This window comes from Meles meles, chromosome 5 (genome assembly GCF_922984935.1).
Source record: "Meles meles chromosome 5, mMelMel3.1 paternal haplotype, whole genome shotgun sequence".
Taxonomy (NCBI): Eukaryota; Metazoa; Chordata; class Mammalia; order Carnivora; family Mustelidae; genus Meles; species Meles meles.
This window is the reverse complement of record NC_060070.1, coordinates 85789181-85806397: the sequence shown is the minus strand read 5'-3', so window position 1 is coordinate 85806397 and position 17217 is coordinate 85789181. Positions and strand designations below refer to the sequence as shown.

Here is a 17217-nt window from a genome sequence, read left to right as displayed (position 1 = left end):
CCAGGCGCCCCTTCATTGTCTTGTTGTTTTTTTTTTTTGAAGCTCCCCAGGTGATGCTAATGTATGGCCCAGCGGTGAACCGTACTGGTGACCAACAGTCCTGGGTTATCTGGGACTTTCCAGGTCCGTACGTAGCACTGTACGTCCTACATCCTGGGAAACCCCTCAGCCCTGGGCAAACAGGGATACTTGGTCACCCCCTCCCCAAAGGAACAGACCCATATTTTCTGAATCCTAAATCAAGACACACTGTCTGGGCACCAATGACTAGAAATCGGTCGTTTGTTTTTTAAAGTTCATTTATTTATTTTAAAGTAATCTCTACACCCAACACAGGGCTCAAACTTATGGCCCCAAGATCAAGAGTTGTACGCTCTACAGACTGAGCCAGCCAGGTGCCCCTGGAAATTGGTTATTTGAAAGCTCAGCGTGGAACAGTGGATCAGAGGCCACAGGGTCAGCCCCAGGCAGGAGCCGGGCTCTGAAGGGGAGAGCGGTCAGCTGGGGGTCAGTCAGACAGGTCTCCATCACTGGGCCCCCTTGGGCTCCAGCCACTGGCCGCCCGCTCCATGGCCTTCACCCAGCGGTCCCTCAGCTCCTCGGTTTCAGCCTTGAAGGTGTAAAGCTGGCATGACTGTTGCAGCTGGAAGACCCGAGGGTCAGCCTGGGTCCCCGCAGTCACCTGGTAGCCCAGCAGGGGGACGGAGGTGTGAGCCCGCATGTCCTAGGAGGGGAGGAGAGAGCCATGGGCCACTGTCTTTCTGCTCAGCCCCAGCACCTGGGACAGCCCATTTGAAGGTAGAAGCCACATACCCACCTCTTGCTCCCCAAACACCCAGGAAGCAGGGTGGACTGGTGGGAGGGCATCACGGGGGAGGAGGACTGGCTGCCCACTGGGCAAAGCTGTTGTGATCTGGAGTCGGGGCCCAGCTCTGAGAGCCACTAACTCTCTGGCTGGAGGGAACCACATCCTCCCTGGGTCTCAGTTTCCTCCTCTGGCATATGGGGCCAACAATACCCCCCATACACACACATACCATGAGAAAGCCAAGGTCTGGGAGGCAGGGGGTGGCATTACCTGAGGGGCAGCATAGACATAGAGGACGAGGGGGTCGTCCCGGGGGATCACACACCAGCCCCGGGGCCTGCTCTTGCCCCACTTGTCCCCGACCAGCTGCAGGAAGCCGCACATGATGCTTTGCTCGGACCCCGTTGTGGACCCTTTCTAAAAACCAGAGAGAGAGAGGGAGAGAGAGAGAGAGAGACTATTGGGCTGTCGGGGAATGCAGCACCCACCCTGTGTCAGACACTGGACCAGGGCTTGAAAATCACCATTTCTAATTCTTGCAGCAACCCTACAAGGAGAGGTCATTTGTTCCTGAGCCTCAGAAAGGTCCTATCAGGGCCCTGTGGTCACGTAGCTGGTGGGTGGCAGAACTGTGGTCAAGCCCCAGCCAGCCTGAGCTTGGGGCAGGTGCTGGGAAGGCTAATCACCTGTGAGTTGCCCCAGGGAACAGAACTGGGACCTGAGCAGAGAGAGGGCTGTGTGGCCTCCTGTGTGGGGAAGGCATGAGCAGGGAATGGGGAAGACTGGAAAGTGGGCAGAGGTCCGTGGAAGGGCACGGCCGTGAACCCAGGAAGCTGTGTTCAGCTGGAAGGCATGGGGGGGGGGTCTTTCCCCACCTCCCCAGGACCATAAGCAGAGAGAAGGATGGCAAGTGTGACCTCGGCTGGCTTGGTCCTGAGCACCAAGGACAGGGCCAGCATGGGGCAGGCGTCTGCACATACTTGCTGAGTGGAGGCCCTCGGCGCTCACCTCTAGGATGCCTTGCTTCTTGTCGTCTTTGTCCTTGGGGAGCACGTTTCCAGTGAGGAAGGTGTAGCAGTGGACGCACACGCGGTTGGGCCTGTTGCCATCATATTTGAGCTCAGCCCGGTAGTCGGAGCACTTGGCGCACACCACCTAGGGGAGGAGGGGGAAGGAGGGGCTTGGGGCCTGAGGTGAGGCAGGGGAGGGCTGCACTGGTGCCTTGACACTGGTGCCTGGGAGATGGTGGGGGGCATGAGAGCCCCTAGGGACAGGAGGAAGACAAAGCAAACTTCAGGAGAGGAATGGAGGCAGAGACATGTGGTCCCCTGTGCTGGCAGAGGCCCAGCCTGGAGGCCATGGCTTCAGGGGAGAGCTCAGGCCCTGTGCTCCCCCAGCTGGGAGCTCAAGATCTTCCCCCTAGCTGCACCCCGCACCACCCCCCATAGGTGTGTCTTGATTCCCCCTTTGTGAGGGTGGCTATTAATCCCAGGGGCTTCCCCGCACACACCCCTGCCTCTAATTCACTTCTCCAAGCTCTCTCTCCCCCTCTGCCATCTCCTCTGATTGTCCCAGCCTCCCCATCAGGTGGACAGTGCTGGCCCTTCCATCCTCCCCCGATAACAAGGGGGGCAGTGACTTGCCTAGGGCCCCTCTGCTCACAGGCAGCAGCTGGCCATCTCTGGGACAGGACAGGTATTTAAAGTTCCATGGTTTAGCTTTAAGATTGATGCAATCCTAGAGTCAAGTGTGTTCTAATATAAAAATGAAGGGCTGGTTGTTTTTGCCAGGAAGACCTGTCATGTGCATTGTGGGGAATGCCCCCCACCCAGCCCCTGCTGACCCAGCGGGGAGAAAGCCCCCAGGCAGACCAACACGGATCATGCTGGGGAAGCCAGGAGCCAGGCCTGATAAGACTCGGAGAGAAGCATGGGGGGGTGGTGTAGGCTGTAACCTCCAGGGAGACTGGGATGTCACCGTGAGCCTAGGATGTGGGGTTGGAAATGGGGGGCAAGACACAGAGACGAGGGGGCTCCTCTGGGTGGCCAACACAGCACGTGGTCTGGGCGGGCCCCACCAGAGAAGGCCTGGCCTGCCCCACCCTCACCAGGATTCCGGTCTGGCAGGTGGGGAGACAGAAACTGGGCACCCAAACGACTGAAAAGATGACTCACAGAATACAAAGGTCGGCGCAGGCATGAGAAATCCTGAAATTGGGCCAGGGGTATCTCACAGAGCCCCACACAGGAGGCTTTAACTACCTTGGGGATATTTTATTTTATTGAGCTTTAAATTTTTTTTATCTTGCTAGTGTGTATTTATTTTCTCCTCCCCCAGCTTTTTAGTCTGAAAAATTTCAAACCTACAGACAAGTCAAAAGAATACTGCAATGATACTGTCCCCACCAAACTCTCTGATTGTTAACATTTTTGCCACTATATCAATGTATTATTTTTCTGAACAATTTGAGTATAAATTACAGTCATTGTGACACCATACCCTCAAATAAATAGCTGGTGTCACATAAGAACAAGGGCATTTTCCTGCCTGTTCATTATGTCATGATCACACTCGGGAAATTTAACATCCATCTAGGATTACTGCTTGTGATCAGATTTTCCCCAACATTCCCAATAAGGGCCTCTGTGGCTGGTTTTGTTTTTCCCATCCACGATTAAAATCAAGGATCATACATTTCATTCAGTTGTCAGAATGTTATATTTCCTCCCTGTACCTTGAAGGTCACAGGTATTGTTACTCTTTGTGCCTCTTTGTATTTCTTAACTATTTTAAATAATGTTTTAGGAACTACTTACCAAGTTGCAAACGTGAATTGACTCTACCCTTATTTGCAGACGTGAATCACCAAGAACAGTGGCTAATCCCCGATCCTTTCTATTTGGCTCTGATAGAACGCCTCACTTACGTCTGAACACAGGTGTGTTCCCAGGCCTTGAAATTTACTCTGTGCCCCAACTGCCATGTAGTGCATTTTGGGGACACCTCCCTGAGCGGCCCCAACCTGCCCAGCTGGTCTCCTGTCTCCTGGAGGTCATTAAAGACTGAGGCCGTAAAGGGCTTCTCTGTTTGCAGAGTAAACGGAGGGGGTTGTCGGGTCCACAGAGAACAGCTCAAGTGCAGCGGGTGCTTGAAAAGCAAAGCAGGATCTGCCTCGAGTAACCGGGCCTGAGCTGACACGAGGAGGGGACAGGTTCCTTCCTCAATCAGCTGGTGACTGCTGCTCTGAGTGAGCCCCGCCCAAAACTGTTCAGAAAGGAAAGGAGGAGCTCACTACCACCCTGAAGGTGGCTATTATAATCCCTACCACCCAGGCGAGGAAACTGAGGCACAGTTAGCCGCAGAACTGAGCAGGTGCTGGAGGGCCAAGGACTTCCCAGAGAGGAGGGGCCCGAGAGCCAAGTTCGCACAAGAAGATGGGAGGACGGGCGTGGGGCTTGTAGGGTGCTGGGTGCACGCCCCACCTGGACTGGGAGACCACCTCCCTGTGCTGGGTCTGGGGCTCTCAGGAAGCAGTGGTAAGAACAGGTGAACGCACAGGGCCAGCTTCACGGGGTGTCTCGAGCACCTCGTCTAAGCCCTGCGAACCTCACTTCCCCACGTGCAAACAGGGATCACAGAAGCCGCTGGGTCGCAGGGGGACATTGTAAGGTCCAAACAAGGCCATTTATGTATCCGGGCCTGAGTTAGCGCCCAGCGTCCCTGGATGGCATGGGTTCAGGCCCGCAGAGTTGGTGGGGAGACCGGAGGGGCCCTGAGCCGGGAGGGTGGAGGCAGACGAGGGACAGGTGAGGGGACAGGGGCTGGTGGGACTACTCACGTAGCCACAGGCGCGGCAGTGGTGCCGGCGGCGCGTCAGGGCGTTGAAGGGTTCCCGGCAACGCATGCACATGGTCACCATCTTGTCCCGGACCCACTGTGGCGCCCGGAGGCCCAGCTCCTCGGACTGCAGCTGCTGGGTGGTCGGGTGGGGGCTTCAGGACCCCCTTCTGGCCCTGCCCCAAGGCCCAGGGGCCCTCTGTCCACCTGCTTCCCAGGGGCTTCCATTCGAAGCCGACCTAACCGGCAAGGACTATACTATGGATCAGTTAATATGACTCCCTTTGCACAGGTGAGGAAGCTGAGCCCAGAGACGTCGAGGGACTCAGCAAAGACACCCAGCAAGCCAGACTTCCGAGCTCAGAGTGGAAGTCAAGTCCCGGACACTCTCCCTCTCCCACCCCACCTGCCTCCCACCTTCCCTTGGTCTTAATGTTTAATGGGCACTTTCATCCCCAACCTGCCTCCCCCCACAGCCTGAGCTACACAAGCATGAAATCCTTCCTAGGGAGGTTTGCATAGAGAGGCTCCCAAAGGAAATTTTTGCTAATGGGAGAAACTTTTGCACTGAGTCTCTCATGTGAGGGTGGATGGACTTTCTTGGGTCCCTTTAAATCAGTCCTGGTGGGTGACACTCCCCCGCCCGCCAGGCTGGGTTGGGCAGAGCCAAGAGAGGGAATGTGGCCCCCTGTGAGGCTGGTGGCTCCCTCGAGGGAGGCAAAGGCTTCATTTACTTCCTGCTCCTGGGTGTCTCCCTCAGGGCCCTGGACCGCAGCCTTGAAGGTTTCATTCCGCTTCTCGATTTGGTCAATGGCCACTTGGCAGGCCTAAGGGGACACAGGAAACTGTTAGGGAGTGGCAGGGAGGGCTCGCTCCTCTGTCCATCCACCCATTCGGTCAACAGACACCGCTGGAAGCCTTCTGCGTGCTGGGTGCCAGGTTCTAAACTGACTCAAGGGAGGAGAAACAGTTAGCCCCACATTACAGATGGGAAAACTGAGCCTCAAGGACATTATGTGATCTGCCCAAGGCCACCCAGCTAGGCAGCAAAAGGCAGCAAGATTTCAACCCAGGTCTCATTCCAAACTAACACAGAGCGACTCCTGAGGAAGCACAGGGAGCAGCTGGACATGTGGGCACGCACATGCGCGTGCACACACACTCACACAACACCCCCTCCCCCCACCCAGGCTTGGGTGGGTAGGCTGGGTTCAGAACCCCAGGGGCCCTGGAATGTTCTGGTACCTGTATCCAGGAAATCATTTCCTCCTGGGACCTGCTCGGAAAGTGAACACAGGTGTTGAGGAGAGCAGCCACTCCCAGTTTTCCTGCCCGGCCCAGCCCCCAGCTCCATGCCTACCGGGCTTGCAGCTCCAGAGTGCGCTGCTTCCCTGACACCAGGAAGGAGTGGGGGAACTCTGCATCAGTCAGCTCCCGCACCTGCTCGGGGAATGAGAGGGAGATGACTCGTTCCGACTTGTCACACCCCGTCCCTCCAGGCACCGTGGGGTGGATGGAGGTGGATCGCGCCCAAGAACAATTCGAATTTGAGGGGCAGGTATGAAGACCTTCTCCATGGCCTCCCAAAATCTGCGGAGCCAAGTAAATGCACCTGAGCAAACAGGATGTCAAGGCTCCTAGAATTTCAGCGGCAGCTAAGTTGACTCTGTGGGAGGTAGGAGTGACAGTTTCCGACAAAGGATTCACCAAAGATGGAAAATTGGGTCATAAATTGGGTTTGGGGACACAGCTTTTTCAAGAGCAGACCTAAGGCCTAGAATAAGACTCTTCATCCCATACAGTGAAGGAAGAAATTGGTTGCCCAATCCAGAGATCTGACAGACATCTCCCCGCACTTCCTGTCTTTCCCTGTTCCCCTGTCTGAGAACCCCAAGTCCATGGCCATCGTGAAGTCTGCCGGTGAGAAATGCTTACTATGTGCCAGCCACTGAGCTCAGGGCTCCCCATACATGTTCTCATTTAACACGTACTGCTGAACCCGCCAATCAACCCTAATTCTTAGCTGCAACACTCCTCCTGAGGGCAGTGGCAGCCAGCCACGGTCTCGCATACCCAAATCTGGTCAGACCTCTAGGCTAGCTGCCAGTTTACAAGAAATGTGGGGGACCATGGGACATGTTGAGTGACACCTCAGGGGTGCAGTCAGCAAAATCCAGACCGTGAGAAATGCTCCCAGAGAATGAGCTGATTGCTTCAATTAAAACATGAGAAAAAAGAAGGAGGGGATGTGTAATGGATTAGAAGGGATGTCAGAAACACATCCCAAATGATTCAAACACATCAGCTGTGAGAAGGCATTTACATGTAAAAGAAAACCAAAGGATCTTAGTATTATTAAATAATTAGTATTAATTTGCTAGATGTGATAATGGTCCTGTTGTCACCCTTTATGGCAAAAAAAAAAAAAAAGAGTTCTTATCTCGTTCAGACACATACTAAAGCATTTATAGGTGAAATGATTATGGGTCTGAGCTTAGCTCTTACATAATCCATTGGAAAGAGGAATAGGAGGGGGACGCTGGGGAAACAAGACCGGCTTTGAATTGACAACAGCTGAAATCAGGTGATGAATGTACACAAGTTATTTGAGCTACTTTCTTGGCTCCAAACTGTCCATAAGAAAAAGTTAAAGAAAATCTTCACAGTAATCTTGGGAGAGAGATGCTACCACTCTCATTTAGGAGATGTGGGGATGGAGGCTCAGAGAGGGCAAGAGACCTGCCTGAGCCCACACAGCAGCTAAAGGACAGAATGAGGGTTTGAATTCAGGGTTTTGGCCTCCCAGGGGAAGGCGGGAACATCTATTTCTACCCCACCCATAAACGTAGACCTCTCCTAGAGTGGAGAGTCACAAGGGGAAACTAAGACGTAGAATTCTTGTCTGCGTTCTGGTGTGGGGAACCTTGTTGTTCTACCTGTTACCTGAGACTTTCTGCTGGCTCCCTGCCCTGTGGCGACCAGGCCTTTGCACACCCTCAGGCCGGCCCACCTCGTCCCAGGGAAACTGACTCTGGGTATGTCCTTCCTCATGTTAGGCCTGCTCTACCCTTTGGGACACAGAGTTGGTCTGTTCCCTTTAGAAGGTGCCTGATGTGATTTGGACTTGAATCCATGGTAAAGGGGAGGCTCTGAGGGTTGATACATGGAGAAGCTCCTGTGATGTGGAAAGAGGTGTTTGGGAAAGCCACTCCAGCGGCTGTGTGCAAGGGGCAGAGAAGGGCTGGATCTGGGGGGAACAGGCCAGCCTGCACCTGGGAAGCAAGAAGCTTTCTCTCTGGGGGATGATATGGGGAAACCTGGCAAGACTCCATGACTAATTGGTGAGGGAAAGGGGGAGGAAAAGAAAAGAGAAATCTATGGTTTGGAGCCCAGAGATAAAAAGAAATATGATGCTTTTAATAGAAAAGGGGGAACCAGGGGCACCTGGGTGGCTCAGTCAGTAAACCTCTGCCTTCGGCTCAGGTCATGATACCAGGGCCCCGGGACTGAGCCCCGTATCAAGCTCCCTGCTGGGTGGGAAGCCCCCTTCTTCCTCTCGCACTATCACTGCCTGTGCTCCCTCTCTCGCTGTCTCTCTCTCTCTCTCTCTCAAATAAATAAATAAAATATTTAAAAGAGAAAGAAAGGAGAGAAAAGAAAAGAAAGAGGGGAACCAGAGGGGCCAAAACCCCCCTCTGTAGAAGGGCAGGATGAAAGCTTCTAGAGGATATTTCCAGGGTCTGCTGTGCCCAGTCTCGACCACTCCCCACGTCTGGGCCCATTGAGGGCCCTGCTAACCCATACAGTGCCTTTGTGCTAATTAGAAAGAGACACCCCTTCTTCAAAACACTTTACTGACATCTGTTGGCAAACTGCGTAATATTCAGATTTTGTTGGAATGAGACACTTGACTGCCATCTGCCGGACAATAAGAATTGTAAGTAAACAGTCCACAATGTCTGCTTGGATGAGGTGTGTTCATCCTACGTGAGATGTGCTTGTGCAGTGCCCAACCTACACAGTTGTACATGGAGACTCTAGGTGTGTATGTGCCTGCATCCCTTCCTTCTTCCCAGGCTGGCCTTGTGAGGGATGGCACAACATTAGGACCAACTTGGACCTTGGGAGAATCAGATGCTGAGAACTAGGCCTCCCTGCTATCCAGAATGGAGGAGGACAGAGAGTCATAGGCCAGTGAGAACCGTCATGGTGGTCAAAGGCCAAACCTGCCTTCAGACTGCAGACTTGGGAAATGGCTCCCACGCAGATGGTGGGCAGGTAGACAGCTCTGCCCTGGCCCAGCCTGGGCCCTTAAGGAGAAGGTGCCGGGCAGCTGCTGGAGCATTTGACAATCTGTGCAGGAAATGCGTTCACTGGGATTGGCAGGAGCCAGGAACTCGGCACACACTGATGCTCTCGGTCTTGTCTCTGTGTATTTTCTCTTTAGGACTCTGTGTTGATCTCTCTGTTTCTTGGCTGTTCTATCTGTCAATCTCTGCCTCTCTTTTTCTATACCTGGGTCTCTGCCAGTCCTAAGACAGGGCTGCCTGTCTCCATTTCTGTCTGTCTGTTGCTCTCCATAAACCTGCCACTCAGGAAGGGCACTCAGGAAGGGCAGTTGGATGCCATGGGGTGAAGGGCTACAATCGTAAAAGACTGCAGGCAGCTGAGGTGTGGGGAGGAGGCTAGAATCCCCACAGGGAGCCCAGGTTCCCCCACTGGACTTCATCATGCTCAAGCTTCACCCCACTTTTGGGCCCTTGATTGGGTCCCAAATGCCACATAAGCCCAGTCAGGAGCAAGACAAGGTCTTCCCTGCTGAGGGCTCTCAGAGGCCCAGGGGTTCTCCAGAGGATGGAGGGTCTTGGCTCAACTCCTACTTGCACCTCCCTCCTGGGGCAGATCCTGGAGGGGCGGTGACAGGGAGACGGGATGCGAGAAATGGAAGCATACCAAGATCAGCTGGACTTGACCTCCACTTCTCCCAGACCCAGCCTTCAGGACACACTGGAGCTCAGGAGGGATCAGAGAGTTGTCAAGAAAGTCCCCCCCCCACACCCTGACTTACTCCACTATGCCTGCAATTCTGCATAAGCTTTGCGCCTCTGAGTTGAAGCCTAAAGAGGAGACAGTCCAGTAGGGTGATTAGGTCCAGGCACTCTGGACTCTCTTTTACCTGGTATGATTGCTCAAACCAAGATTTGCTGTGTGACCCCAGGCAAATTATAACCTTTCTGGGCCTCGGTTTCCTTTCAAAAGACTTTTAGAGGAACACTCTTACACCGTTGGTGGGAATGCAAACCGGGGCAGCCACTCTGGAAAATAGTAGGGAGCTTCCGCAAGGAGTTAGAGATCGTTATACTCTATGACCCAGCAATCACACTACTGGGTATTTAGCCAAAGGATACAAACATAGTGATTCAAAGGGGCACCTGCACCCGGATGTTTATAGCAGCAGTGTCCACAATAGCCACACTATGGAAAGCACCCAGATGTCCATCGACAGAAGAATGGATAAAGAAGATGTGAAATATATATATATATTACGTAAATATATATATAATATATAATATTGAAATATTACTCAGGCATGGAAAAGAATGAAATCTTGCCATTTGCAACAACGTGGATGGAGCTAGAGGGTATTATACTAAGCGAAATAAGTCAATCAGAAAAAGGCAAATATCATATGATTTCACTCATGTGAAATTTAAGAAACAAAATAGATGAACATGGGGAAGAGAAGGAAAAATAAAATAAGATGAAAACAGAGGGGGAGACAAGCTGTACGAGACTCTTACCTATAGGGAACAAACTGAGGGTTGCTAGAGGGAAAGTGGGTGGGGGATGGGGTAACTGGGTGATGGGCATTAAGGAGGGCACTTGATGGAATGAGCACCGGGTGTTATATGCAACTGATGAATCACTAAATTCTACCCCGGAAACTAATTAAAAAAAAAAAAACTTAATTTTTTTAGATCAGTTTTAGGTTCACAGCAAAATGGAGAGGAAGACACAGAGATTTCCCATATACCTTCCCCTGCCCCCACACACTCAGAACCTCTCTATTATCAACATCCCCCACCAGAGGGGGACATGTGTGAGGACTCATGAACCTCCATGGACATGTCATGATCGCCCAGAGTCCGCAGTCCCCATTAGGATTCACTCTTGGTGTTGTACATCCTGGGGGTTTGGCCAAATATCACTCCAGTGAAGCATGAGACAGCCTCACCGCGCTTAAAATCCCCCGACATGCGTGTCCCTCTCTTCCTGCTAACCTCTGGAAATCACCGAGATTTTTATGGTCTCCATAGTTTTGCCTTTTCCAGAGTGTCCGACAGCTGGAACCACACTGCATGTAGCCTTTTTCAAATTGGCTTCTTTCACTTAGCAAAATGCACTGAAGTTTCCCGCCTGCCTTTCCATGGCCGGGTAGCTCATTTCTCTGTATCACCGAACAATATTCCATTGTCTAGAAGTGCCACAGTTTATTTCCAGATTTTTTTTTTTTTTTGATGCGACTAACTACAGATAGACTCACACGCAGACACGTACCTGGTTATTCCTTTGTAGTTATTCACGGGGAACGACTAGCTGTCTCTCAGTAGCGGGCCAGCTGAATGGGTTACAGTACTTTGCACAGACAGGGACACCGTGCAGATACCCACCGAAGGGTGAGGCCACTCTTGATGTCCTAACATGCACCGATCACCAGACTTAGCCTGGAGTGAACTAAGTGAACTTAGCACTTAGTGAAAAAAGCAAAGTGGAGAAGAGTGTCTCTGGAAAACGGTTTCACTGTTTATGCGAAACGTAAGTAAGGAAGCAGTAATAAATATATTACTAGTTGGTGTCTGCAAAGACTACCTCCAGAAGGCCTTTGAAGAAGCAAAAAGTCTGTCTCCTGGAAGGGAACTAGGGGCTAGAGTGGGGAGGAGACTGCTCATTGTACGCGCCTTTTATATTTGATTTGGGGATACGTATTATCTATGCTTTAAAGTAAAAAAGTGCTATTTTTAAAAGAAACAGGCAAAGGAAAATAACAGCTCCTCCACTATAGGGATACGTGAGAGTCTGATGGGGTGATGCAGGGCCCAGTCCAGAGGGACCAGCCAGTCAGTGGGCACTACTTATGGGCTGCTGTCCCCACGCATTTGTGGCCATCTCTGACTGGGGACACACACGGTCCAGCGGTGGAGCTGACCATGTAGACCCTTACTGCTCCAAGTGTGGCCTGTGGCCTGCAGCGGTAGCAGCTCTGGGAGCTGGTTAGCAACGCAGAGTCTCAGGTCCCGCCCTGGACCAACCGCATCAGGACCTGCATTTTCGCAAGACTCCCAGGGCCTCATGCACATATTAAAGTTGTTGGAGCTCTGGGGCAGTGGATAGGGAAAGCAGAGAGAGGTCAGGCCAGGGAGGGCACTGTCCCAAAGAGTGCACCAGGCCTGTGCGCCCCCACAGGGGAGAGCTCCCACCCCAAAACGTTTCCACCTCCATGTTAGCCCAGGATCTCCAGATTTGGGTTCCGGGGTTGAGAACTCAGCAGACCCTGCTGCTATTCCCCATACTCGATCCCAGCCTCGGGATGAAGCCTGGCGCTGTCAGGGGACGGGGTGCCTCTCACCTTCATTCCGGCCACGTCGATGCGGGTCCTCACCTGGAACTGGGCGCCCACCTGGATGACCTTGGGTATACAGTAGAGCAGCATGTTGTTGAACTGCTGGAGACACGGAATGGTGAGGGAGTGCGTAGTAGCAGGGCAGGAAGGACAGGGAGGCAGAGCCGGAGCACCCCTGCACCTCCCTCTCCTCTCGCCAGGCTCCAGGTCAGCTCCCAGGAGTCGCAGGTGTGATGAGGAAGGAGCTGTCTATCTGGCCTCCAATCTGGCGAGGATGGTCACTGGAGAGTCACCCTGTCTGTGGGCCTCAGCCTTTCTCATGGGGGCTCAGGGCCGCAGGGGCTCATGGGACATTACAGCCCCCTCCCACAGACCTCCAGGGAGGACCAGTTGCCAGATTTCCAGGAGACCCCCCCGGCTTCATGAGTGCCAATCTGGGTAGTTCTTCTAGCAGCTAACCTGATTCTCTCCCGCTTTGCGTTCCTAGAGCAAGTTTAATTTTTAAAGTTCCTAGAGCAGTTTAATACCACAAGGTTGGAGTCAAACAGACTGGGTTCCAATTCTGCCTCTGTTGCTTCCTAGGGCCTACCTGAGAAACCCCTCAGTTGGAAATCCCGAGGCCTAGCCTGTGACTTGTCTAAAGTCACCTGGGTGTCAAAGCAATAACACACAGAGAAGCAGGCTCTTCCCTGCCTCTCCCGTGGTGCCAGGCAGACACGAAGCAGGCAGGACCTGGTGGGGAGTGGCCCCTCACCGCCCTCTCCAGGGCAGGCAGAGCAGAGAGGGTCACTTAGCATCCTCGTACCAAGAAAAGGTAGCGCTCCATGGGGTCACTGCGGCGGAAGGAGATTTTGAGGACGGGGCCTTCGCGGAGCAGGGTGTTGGAGGGGTCTACTATGTCATCCTCGAGACCCAGGCGCTGGTACACATCCCACAGGTCCTGCAGCCGCTCCTGGGACAGGGGGAGCACCCTCAGCCAAGGCCCGGCAGGGCCCACCTGCTTCTGGAAGGTTTGCCTTGTGTGGACAGGAACGGGAGGGGGAGGACAGCAAAGGCCAAGGGGATGAGTGGATAGAGACCTGCATGGCTAGGGGTGTGTGTGGCTGAGAGCTGCAGGGAGGAGGTACAGGGCCCCTGGGGATGCCCACCCCGAGGGCCAGCTGCTCACCATCTCGGTGATGGCTGCATTGGAGTGCTGAGCGGCCAGGAAGATCATGTCGAGTGCTTCTGAAGGAGGGCACCGGGCCAGAGTTATCTCCTGAAAACGTGCGGCTGGGGGCTGGGGCAGGAAGTCCTTGAGGCTTAACAAAGGGGCCCGAGGGTCTGCTATGAGTGACTGTAGGAGAAGCCTGGCCAGCACATGGGATGACTGTGTGATGGGGGCCATTTCTCACCCAGAGTGGAGAGATTGGAAGCCACTGAAAGATAGGGCTTAGGCACTGGGCTTCTGTGACCATCTCATTCCTCCCCAAACCAAGCCAGACCCAGAGGGTGCTATGGGAAGAGCACGGGCTTTGGCATAATACAGGCATAGCTTCAAATCCCAGCTCTGCTCCTTTCTGGCTGTGTGACCTTGGGCAAGTTGCTTGATCTCTCTGGGCCTTAGTGGCTATAAAAAATGGCTAATGGTATGGATAACATCTAGGAAGTACCAACAAACAATGTTGATAGCTGATGGGGTGCTCAATCAATAAAGGGGAGTGGCTCAGACCTCCCTAGCCCTGTGGATTCCCGGGGGTGGTGTCCTCACTCTGAGCATCGGCCCGGTCTGGGGCCTGGACTGGCAGCTTCTGGACGTACTCCTTGAGCAGCAGCTCATAGCGTGGGATTCTCTGCACAGGTTCCAGCATGTGGTGTTGCAGAGTCAGGCTGTCGGAGGCCTCGCTGCTCTTGGGGAGGGATGGGAGGAGGAATAGTGTGGGTTGAGAGTGGGGAAGGGCAGAGCGGGCTGCCGAGAGGGTGGGGGGGAGTGGGTGGGGCAGACTGGCGTGGGAAGCCTATGCAAGCAGCTGAGCGTGAGGTCCCCCAGGTCCCTTGGGGAATATGAGCCAGTACCCACCAGGGGTGGCGGTGCAGGCTCGGCCCCAGCCCTTGCCCAGCCTCACCTGAATGCGGGTGATCACCTCCTGGAAGGGGGCAGACTTGTCAGTCCAGCTGGCCAGCAGCTCAGCCGCTCGCTCAAAGTTCTTGACATACTCACTGTACATCTTCAGAAATGGGGCCAGCTTCTGGATGACGTCACCGATGCGGGGGGTAGCTATCCTGGAAGAGGGCCACTCGGGTACTGCCTTCAGCCTAAGGACCTCCTCTCTCGACTTCAGGCAGGGTCAGGTTAGGCCAGGCTCTCTGAACCACACAACCCCCAAAAACAGTCCTTCCGCTGCACTTCTGGGTGCAAGCATGGGGGCCCATCACCCTCACCCACATGTGTGGGGTCCAGCCCCCTCAGACTCTGAGCCCCGAGGGCAGATGCTCTCTTCTACCCGCAGACCCAGCATAGCGTCAGGCTCCCACCGCACACCCCGAAACCATTTGAGGCAGCTGAAGTAATAGCAGCAAGGGCCAGAAGCCAAGCACCGTCCAAGACATGCCATGGGTCTCACCCCATTTAATTCTCACATCTCTGTGGGGAGTGGTCATCGGCCCATCTTAGAGATGACAGAACAGCCCCAGAGGGGTAAGAACCTATCTAGGGTCATATTGTGGTAGGGCCTGAAGGTCAGCCCAGGGGCCGTGACAGCAGAGCGATGAGGGGTCCCACGGTCCCTGAAACTGGCCTTCCTCAGTTTGATTCCCAACTGTTCCACTTACTCTAGCTGTGTGTTCTTGGACAAGTCACCTAACATCTCTGTATCTCCATTGGAAAAAAACAGGAATGGTGGTAGGCATAGGGTCATCTTTAAAACAGTAACAACAACAAATACCCAGGGGTGTCTAGGTGGTGAATTTGGTTAAGTGTCCAACTCCTGGTTTCAGCTCAAGTCATAATCTCAGGGTCATGGGATCGAGCCCTTTGTCTGGCTCTGAGCTCAGAGTGGAGCCTGCTTCAGATTCTCTCCCTCTCCTTCCTACTCATTCTCTCTGTCTCTCAAATAAATAAAATCTTTAAAAAAATCTTTAAAATAAAATAAAAATAACAAAAACCAACCCACATTTTATCACAAAAAACTAAGCTGTCATGAAGGAAAAAGAATATAATAATGAGGCCCTATATATCCGACCCTGAATTTAACAATTATGGACATTTCTCTTTGCTGAAGAATTTTAAAGGACACCCCAGTCCTCGCAGCATTTCTTTGGCAAAATATATAAAGCAAGTAATTCCTCCACCAAATGCTTCAGTGGTCGTCTCTGAAAATGAAGACAGTTCCTTGCATCACCGCACAGGAGATGGGTTTGAAGAATCAGTGAGTTCAGAGGTGTGAAACCCAAGGCTGGGCATGTCAGAAGCCCTCAGTTAGCACTGCCTCTTTCCACTGGCTCCGAAGTCCCTCAACCTGGTGGGGACTGACACACCCCCTTCCCCAGGACACACACACACACACACACACACACACACACACACACACACACAGCCCCTTAGCACCCACATGTCCAAGCCCCTTACTATGACCACAGACTGAGCCCAGGGGAGGAGACCATCACGGACACACAGCAGGGGCAGGGGGCCAAACAGGCCAAAGCCAGTGCCACGGGGGTCTGCACCCTGTCCCGGCCTGGGCTGTGGCCATGGGGGCTCGGGTGTTCACGGAGGCCCTCTCACCAGTCATCCAGCCGCCGCTGCAGCTCCGGGAGAAAAAACTGTGCATGGAACTGGTAGATGGAGGAGATGTTGGAAAAGATGAGCCTGACCACATCCTCGGGGAAGGCCTTGCTGGCGCGGGCCTCCCTCAGCAGCTCCTGGAAGAACACCTGCAGCCGCGCCTGCCGGTCACTAGGTCTGTGGCCGAGAAGAGCCCCCCGCACACCCGCCCAGGTGGAGACAGGCACAGCCTGGGGGCTTTCCGGCCCTTCTGTGGTCTGGGGGATGCTTTCACCTCTTCAGCTTCCCATCATCCTCGAAACAGCCTCAGGAAGAGACAGAAAGGGCTGTATTCTGCCCACTTTACAAATGGGCAAACGAAGGCCTAGAGGCTCAGGGACTTGGCTGGGGGCTGGCAGCTGATGAATGTCAGAAATGGGCCCACCTCTTGGACTTCACCAAGCTAAGGATCATGCTCCAAGTGCACAAATATTTAACCCTCAGGCTTGCGGCTTCTTAAGAACGTGTGAAGTCTAATAACAGCGAGGATGTTGGGTGTGGGGGTGACAGATGAGGACTCTGTGCGCGGCTGGGAGGGCCATGTGCACTCTGCTACACACGAGGTGCCGGCCTGGGTACCAGGGCTGGAATGACAGGTGGCATCAATTTCCTAAATCCTCATTTCTGCCCCAACTCCAGGCAATGGGGGTGAAAGACTGAAACTTCCTCGAATCACATGCCAGGTCCTAACTCTCAGCACCAGTGAGGTACACATAAGGGAAAGTGAAGGTGGGGAGAGGAGACCTGGGTGCTGGGGCTTGGAGCAGGACAGGGCGGTGTTCTGGCCCCTGACCTGGTCTAGCAGATGGAGGCGGGCCACGTAGGCCTTCTCTGTCTCCAGGAGCTCCTGGACGATCCTCTTTTCCTCAGGCTCCTGCAGGCAGGTCAAGGGGGAGAAGGCTTTGGTCACCTCTGATGGGGACCCTGGGTGTAGTCTTCAAAGACATCCCGGTGAATGCCCACTTCCCGGCGCTCAGCCCTCCCACAGTGCATCTAGGCTGGTGCTGGGATCGCTTTAACAAAGAATGGGGCAGGAAGTGGGGCTGTGCCAGACCTGGTCCAAAGGCCTAAAAGGTCTGGAAGCTTCTTGGAAGCTTATGCTCTCTTGGGAGCCAGGAACCACCACATCTGGAAATTTGGCTGCCCTGA

The 17217-nt window shown here is 53.7% G+C and overlaps 1 protein-coding gene across 8 annotated transcripts in view; it reads right to left on the bottom strand.

Annotated features, from left to right (window-relative positions):
• Positions 1-297: 297 nt before the first annotated feature.
• The window catches only part of FGD2 (FYVE, RhoGEF and PH domain containing 2), a 37516-nt gene continuing 20596 nt past the window's right edge, over positions 298-17217 (bottom strand). For 3 of the 8 annotated variants that reach the window (XM_046004295.1, XM_046004296.1, XM_046004294.1), the window contains 14 exons: positions 16862-16942; positions 16030-16178; positions 14372-14528; positions 14017-14155; positions 13435-13493; positions 13072-13218; positions 12273-12368; positions 6006-6085; positions 5891-5921; positions 5380-5472; positions 4647-4781; positions 1817-1963; positions 1079-1225; positions 298-724 (listed from right to left, as the gene is read on the bottom strand). In XM_046004295.1, the coding sequence (XP_045860251.1) occupies positions 509-724; positions 1079-1225; positions 1817-1963; positions 4647-4781; positions 5380-5472; positions 5891-5921; positions 6006-6085; positions 12273-12368; positions 13072-13218; positions 13435-13493; positions 14017-14155; positions 14372-14528; positions 16030-16178; positions 16862-16942 (1677 nt within the window). In that variant the 3' untranslated portion in view covers positions 298-508. The remainder of the gene's footprint in view (positions 725-1078; positions 1226-1816; positions 1964-4646; positions 4782-5379; positions 5473-5890; positions 5922-6005; positions 6086-12272; positions 12369-13071; positions 13219-13434; positions 13494-14016; positions 14156-14371; positions 14529-16029; positions 16179-16861; positions 16943-17217) is intronic. The other 5 variants (XM_046004298.1, XM_046004297.1, XM_046004299.1 and 2 more) reach the window with 5 other exon arrangements.